This window comes from Etheostoma spectabile, chromosome 23 (assembly GCF_008692095.1).
Source record: "Etheostoma spectabile isolate EspeVRDwgs_2016 chromosome 23, UIUC_Espe_1.0, whole genome shotgun sequence".
NCBI lineage: Eukaryota > Metazoa > Chordata > Actinopteri > Perciformes > Percidae > Etheostoma > Etheostoma spectabile.
The window spans coordinates 2,177,369-2,184,828 of NC_045755.1; the positions used below are offsets into that span (position 1 = coordinate 2,177,369).

General features: G+C 41.2%; 1 protein-coding gene across 13 annotated transcripts in view; it reads left to right on the plus strand.

Annotated features, from left to right (window-relative positions):
* The window catches only part of nav3 (neuron navigator 3), a 223,688-nt gene that overhangs the window by 62,479 nt on the left and 153,749 nt on the right, over positions 1-7,460 (plus strand). For all 13 annotated transcript variants that reach the window (XM_032505782.1, XM_032505795.1, XM_032505791.1 and 10 more), the window contains exon 3: positions 299-351. In XM_032505782.1, the coding sequence (XP_032361673.1) occupies positions 299-351 (53 nt within the window). The remainder of the gene's footprint in view (positions 1-298; positions 352-7,460) is intronic.

The window sequence follows — 7,460 nt, forward strand, 5'->3', positions numbered from 1 at the left end:
TCTCTCTCTCTCTCTCTCTCTCTGATTGAAACTTTACCCTCCCTGCTCGCCCGAACAGACAATGAGGCCAAGCTGGCCTGTCAGTAATTCTCTGGCGGCAGCTGACAAATTAGGCAGCTTTGCTTCCAGGACCTTTCCTGCATCGCTCTGCTCCTCAACACACACACACACACTCACACACGCACACTCTCTGCTGGACTCGTGCACCTGAACTCCAAAGTGATTGGACGTAGGGATGTTAACGTTCACTATGGGACAACAGTAAACATCTCGTTTCTTCATTTCCTTTCTCGCACAGCAAACGAGAAGGTGGAGGATATCAATGGCAGCCCCAGGAGCCAGTCGCAAATGGTGAGTGTTTCAGCGTTTCTATTCCACTTCATCCATCCTTTAATGCACTGTGCCTGAGAAGCACGGACTGCACTGCTGTTGGACTTTAATGATGTTTCATTTGTGGCAACAGTAAAACAAAGGTAAATTCTTAGATTGCAGGGATTATGGGCGGTCAATATTGTAGTGCAGAGATCAGACTTCCTTTTACAGAACTCAGGTGATGCTCTCATCAACACCTACTGACAACAGCTCAATGCTCAATGACCCTCAATGTCACCAACCTGTGATTAAAAGTGAATTCCTGATCTAAGTCTCCCCTACCTGTTTTTTTACTAAATTTACATTTTAATAAATAGTACTCTGACTTAAGTCCAAATGTACTTCACTTGAGTATTTCTGCTTTTTGCTACCATTTGCTTCTACTCGTCTCCATTTCAGAGGGCTATATTGCACTTTTTACTTTTTACTTTTTTAAAGCCATTGTGGCTTCTTACTTTTTAGATTTAGATAATGAAATACATATGGTAAGCTTCTAAAACACAAAGCATCTCTATCTCTACCTGTGGCTCCTAACTTGTTGGACTTGTGACTCCTCACTAAGCAGTGACTCAGCTCTACTCAGGGCACCTTGTCAAATTTCAGATACCTTTGAGGTGTTAGCAGTGCCACTAAATACTCATTTTCTCTGTAAACCTATCAGATTGTTTCATTTGAATTAACTGTTTAAGGCCCAAAGAGATCAAATGATCCGATATTTCAGAATTAACAATCCAGTGAAATAGGATGCTATGATATCATTCATCGTAGCCATTTTTCTGCAAAAAAAATGTGCTTTTAAGTACATTTTGCTGATAACACCTCTGTACTTTTACTTAAGTATGAGGGCATTTTCACACCTGTAGTTTTTTTGCTTTGGTCCGAATCAATTGGTGAGTTTGTAAACTTGGAGCGATTTGCCCTTGGTCAGTCCAATCCAAGCATACCAAAATCGAAAATTCTTTAAGCGATACCCAGCCCTAGTCCCAGTTGAAATGGATCATGTCCAAAAGCAATGTTGCTTTGCATGTAACTTTCAATCAATGATTTCCAGCAGCCAGTTTCAACAACTCTGATAATGACCTATAACTTACTAACTCTTTATAATTCACAGAGTATAGTAGTAACCACATGGCCCCTTGACCAAGAACACAGCAGAACCCTGAAAGTTCAAACGCCGACATACAGTGCTTGACTCATTATGCCATTTTCAATAATCTGCACTTCTGGCTGCCATGCGGCTGAGCGATGCTGGCGGTGTCGTGTTCTCCCTCTGATAATGAGATGAAGGGCTGTATAACCGCTGATTGTCGTCACTTTGAGGTAATTACCCTTCACTTTAACTAGAGTTGACTAAGTGTTTATGCAGTGTTGGTTTGCCCTGGCATCTGCCCTCCTGCCATTAAAAGTGAGTAAAGCTATGTAGCTGCTTTGGCGCGCTGTAAGACACTGTGGGCGGGCAGCAAGCTCGGCCCTGACAGCCTGTGTCTGTCTTTGTGCCCTTTTTCTTGAAGCTGTGTTTTGTACAGTATATGTATAACTTACTGCACAGCATTTTTGCTTTTATTGGACCATTATCTCTCTGTGCCATGCACATTGTCCTAATATGTGTCACAGTTTTAGTGTTTCTGCTAGTTAGTGAAGAAGGCAATGGATTTGATGAGCTCTCTGTGGAGAATCAGTGGAGTCTTTCCAAAAGGGCCCCATCACTGGAGGGAAGCAGACTGTATTTTACAACTGGTTTCACACGTTCATCACAGAATTCAGCTGTTTTGTTTTTTCCTCTATGGTGAGTCCAGCTGCAATGGAAGCAGACTCTGTTAGAAAAACAACATTAAAGAACCAGGAAGGAAGAGAATGCCAGGGTCATGTGAGTCCTGGTGACCCCTAATGTCACTGGGTGAGCTCAATGTGTCAAAACCAGCTATGGAAAGATAACTGCTGTGCGTTTAATTATGATTATGGTGCTGGCTTGAAACAGCTGAATCCAGACTAACACACCAAGGAGTAAGCACACAAATGTGTGTTGTGCTTGTGTCCTGCTCCATTAGTTTTCCTCAAAGTGCAGTGAAAAGTGGCAACCATACAGTAAAGTAAAGGAGGAGGTCAGGGTGGATGGATGGGTCCAACAAACACAGGACTTCAATATTAATTAATTACATTTATATAGCGTTCTGTCATAGACACTCAAAGCTCTTCACCCAGGGACGGCTGTTTGTGTCCTTACTTTTGTAACTTTGGGTTATGTAGCAAACGTACTTCTTTGAACACAAACATTGTTTTTTTGTTTTTTTTATTCTTAAACCTTCCCAAGTAGTTTTGTAGCTTGAACTTTAATTGTTTCTCTGGTGCAAATTTCTAAAAAATTATATGCCACAGCCATGTGATAGATGTTAAGATGTAATTATTTCACATTGCGATACATACTGCACACTGCATACTGGCTCTCAGCAACCATAATTTCCCAACATGCTGCTGATGATGTCTTAGTGACCTAATGCTGCTCTAAGTTTGTTATATAAAAGTGTGAACCAATACTGGACCAGAATTAAAAGGTATTTTTTTTTTTTTTACCTTGGCCGGTACAAATGAACTAAACCACCCTCAGAGATTGAGGTGACGACACATGAACATATTGCTCTCCAAGTGCAAAATTATTTTGTCAATCTTGTTTATCCCAGGGACTTGAACATTGTCCTGACAATAACTCAAGATGTTGTTTTTTTTTCAAACTTTTGGCTGCATATTGACGATGCGAGCTGTGAATGTTGGAGACCTGCCACTGGCCACCTACTGTAGCACCTGGAGCTTAAACTCCTTGGCCAGAGACATCACAGTAGCAGCAGCTGTCAGTGGCGGGGCAGATGAGTCTGATTTACTTCCTCTGCACAGATTTAGTTCCCCATTTGGGACTTGAAACGGTGATCCTGCAGTCACAAGCCGGTTTCTCTAAGTGGTGGGTCGCTGGGCGGCCCAGTGAGTGGACTGTGGCCAACTGAGCAGCTGCTGGAATCTGAGGAGCAGATAGCATGGCACCAGCATCTGCAAGCTTAACAGCTAATCTACATACATAATGCACTCCTTTTCTTTAAACCCGTGTTCGTAATGCGAGAGATCCACGAGTCAGTTGAAGTTCTATCATATCCTGCAGAGCTAAGCTAACTTGGCCGAAGTGTGGACGGCCAGTAAGAGTTATGGCCAAGACAGGTCTGCTATGGCTTCTCACAGACATCTTCCAACAGCAGTTAATTCCTTTCACTTCCTATTGTTTCCTTCCAGAGATTCAAAAGCTTTATTGTTTTAAAATGCCCCAGTTGGACCCATCTCTGGAGTCATTTTGATACCTGATCAGATCTAGCAATAATCTCTACATTTCCTGTTCATTTGAACTTAGCCAGCCAGCCACTCCATGCCTTCAATCAGGATCTGAATCCTTACAGTACTACAGTGGAGTCATGATTATTATCAGCCATCGTGTAGAATATAAATTGGCATAGAAATAATTGGATAGAAAAGACCATTGACCTGTTTGCTGTGGTCATTTGATTAGTACGAAAATAGTTTTCTGGACTGTCGGACCCCCACCTGGCTCCCACGCCCCACCTGTCACAGAAAACAAGCCAAACAAAGCTGTCACTCATCTGGCGATAGCAATGTGCTTTGTGTGGGTGACGCATTAAGTTGGTAAATCTGACTTATTTAGCAGCTGTCTCTCTGCTTCGTAATGTTACTTCTCCGCTGCCCGTTTGCCTGTTACTGCTAAACCTCACCTCCACAATGGTACACATAAACATGGCTGCCGCTCTGACTATTCCGCCACATCGATCTGTCTGTGAATGGCCTTTGTATCCATTTTATTTCTATATCACTATCTAATGGGAAAGCACGGCAAAGAACTGAAGAAGTATAAATTAATAACCACTGGGTTTCCACTTGCTCTGATTTGCGCCTATAGGGAACAATATGTAAAACAGTTTGACCTTTGGTCTCTGTACTGTTACAGTAAGTAATAAAAGTTTTCATTTATAGTGTGTCCTCTGTTAATACTAAAAGCTCATTCTTAGGTCACGTTGACCAAAAATGTGAAGTTATCGTTTGAAATGCTGTCCCATAACTTTTGTAATACTAGAGTTATACTGGAAATAATGCAATAAAAAGGAGTTATAGTTACACTTCCAGACTTTAACTAACAGCTTGTTGGTCATCTTTTAGATCCCCCAAAAGCCTGCTCCTGCTGCATTTAATAATGCACAGCTTTCCTTTCTTAATGTCAAAGCTCTACTTTGGCTGCATCTGTGCAGTAGTTGCTTTCAGTAATGGAAAAATAAGTATTTTTCTTTTGCATTTCCTGTAGACCTCATTTCATGTAGACACATCTACATTGGAAATGCAAATGGAATTCCACACATTTGAGGCTTGGCGTTCCCGGTGGTCAGATTGGTCGAATTTGCCCGTTTATTTTCCCAGTGGAGCTTGCAGATGTTTTTTTTCTTTCTGGGGAACAGTTTTGGTTGGACTTATCGGTGTAGGAATGATTGCTGGGAATTTGTTCCTGAACGTTGGAGCGGGGCTTGTCACAGAACCGTACCCTCGACCACATATCTGGTCCCAAAAGAAATCGCTTGCAACCGCCGAGCCAGCCAGTGAAGATGATGAGAATGAGGAATGACAGGAGCGTGGTACGAGGGGCCTTCAACTCAGCGGAGATTTGAGTCTAGCTCTGTTTCTTTCCTGGATACCATCTTTTTTTACAGTTTTGTTATTGTTTTATAGCTCTGTGATAATAGAGACCGCAAATGTAGAAAGCAGATATAATACAGTGGCTAGAGAGAAATGTGAGGCAGAACTTTAGTTTCAGTTTTTTTGTCTTCTCTTATTTTAGTTTTTATCACACCTCTCAATAGACTCAAACTTCTAGATTACTTGTATACCTGCAATGGATGGATTTGACTTTGAGATTTTGGATTAAAGCACCAGGAGGGTTTCCCCTACCATTATAAAGCATAGGGGCAGCACCCAAAGTGTTTTGGTCACCATCTAAGCCAATTGAATGTAAAATCAACGTGACGATCAAAAGTTACTACATGACTTTCTCAGATCTAATGATTGTAGTTGGTCCCCAGTGGACTTCTGTAGTAAGTTTTGTCTTTAGGCTTTTTAAATGTTGTTTATTCACTATTTGCACTAGCTTTTCCAATGTGTTAGACACATATATGGTAATAATAATGGTCCAAATTGATGTGAAATTGCTTTGTTTTATTGAAAATGTCATATTTTCTTGAGTGATGAGCTGTCAACGCCCCCGCCAAATAGGTGCATCAAAGTCTTCCACACACCTGGGGGAGACACTGCAGAGCTAAACACATGTGATGTGAAACTGTAAACACATTCTGTGGAGTAACAATCGCACAAAGCCTTTAAACGCCTCACCTCACGGCGCACTCTGCAATCCCTCTCCCATGTGAAACTTCTGACAGTGCAGTTTCTTGGTAATTGTACAGACCGCCAGATGAATTATATGCACACCCAGATTTTTGAATGAAGTGAATGAATTCTTTTTTTTTCAGTTCTCAGAAGAATCATGCTTAAGCAGGAGAACGGCAGGCAAGGGACCAAGAAGAGGACTATTCAGCAGAAAATATTAAAGCCTCGCAACACTAATCCTCCTCATTATAGACAGACATCATTAGCAAACCATAGAGCGCTTCCCTGCAATGCAGATGATGGTGCAGTTTCACTTTGTGTGTGTGTGTGTGTGTGTGTGTGTGTGTGTGTGTGTGTTGTTGTGGTGTGTGTGTGTGTGTGTGTGTGTGTGTGTGTGTGTGTGTGTGTGTTTAGCTTCCTCAGCAAAGTATGTCAAGGAAAAAACAAACATTGTCAAAATGTCCCATGAATGCAGAGATGAAACATCTGTCAGCAGAACAGGGCAGAGTAGATTACATCAAACCGCAGCCTCGCTATCGTACAATTCAGTTTGATTTGACAGTTGAATTTCTTTGTTTGTTGAATTACACCGAGGGAGCGTTTGTGTAAAAAATGTAAGCGCACTACATATTTAAAAATAAATCAGTTTAGGTTACGTTGCGCAGGAACACACCATGGCAGGAAAACGTTACATTGTCGTGATTCTTGTGCTTTAAATTTGGCAACGTTTAGCACATAAAACCTCACTCCTGAATACATTTTGTATTAGTGGTGTCCGAAATAAGAAGTTTTCAAGATGAGGAAGAAACTTTAGATGAGAAAAAGAAATGAATGCGGAGGTGATTCTGTGGCAGAATGTATCTTTTTCAAACTTGAGGGAAATTGCTAGGATTTCTAACAGTGCTAATTAGCATAGCGTGACCATATTTTGATTTCCAAAAAAGAGGACACTCAGCCGGCCTCGAAACACAAACTCAAACAGGTTTCTCAGAGGTAACAACCTGTAACAAAATAATAGCTCTTTTCAAATAAATAAATATGAAATAATGTTCTAAATCTGACCTATTCTATGTTAGCTTCAAAATATAGCTTCAACTGCATATCTCTTAAAACCTTTTCAATGTAATAAGATAAGGTTTTTCTGTGTCCATGTGAGCTTTGAGATCTCCAGCACCTTTATTAGACACTGAAACACACGTGCTAGCTTTGCACACGGTGCACTCCGCCTCCCACTTGGTATGTGGAAAGTTTTTTTTGCAGTTCAACTGAAGGGAAGCTGCACTTACCCTTCACATATTGTGTGCAATGCTGCTCCGCTGTCTGATCTGCTCCCTGTATGTGCGCTTCGCAGAGCCGCCCATAAGGCAGCCTCTCTTGAATTACGTCACGCAACAAGGTACCGTAGTATTGTGTGCAAAAAGCCAGTCAATTTAAGTACACGCTTATAATGGTTCCATGAGGCCTGCTTGGTTCTTAGTGCCGCCCAAGACGATTGTGATTGGTTTAACCCTTGTGTTGTCTTTCCGTCAAAATTGAAAATCAGCCCTTTTTATCAATGTTTTTAACTTTTTCTTACTTTTTTGTCTCTTTTTTCAACACTTTTGACGCTTTTTGCAAGGTTTGTCACTTTATTTGACGTTTTCAACACTACGTAACACTAACATATT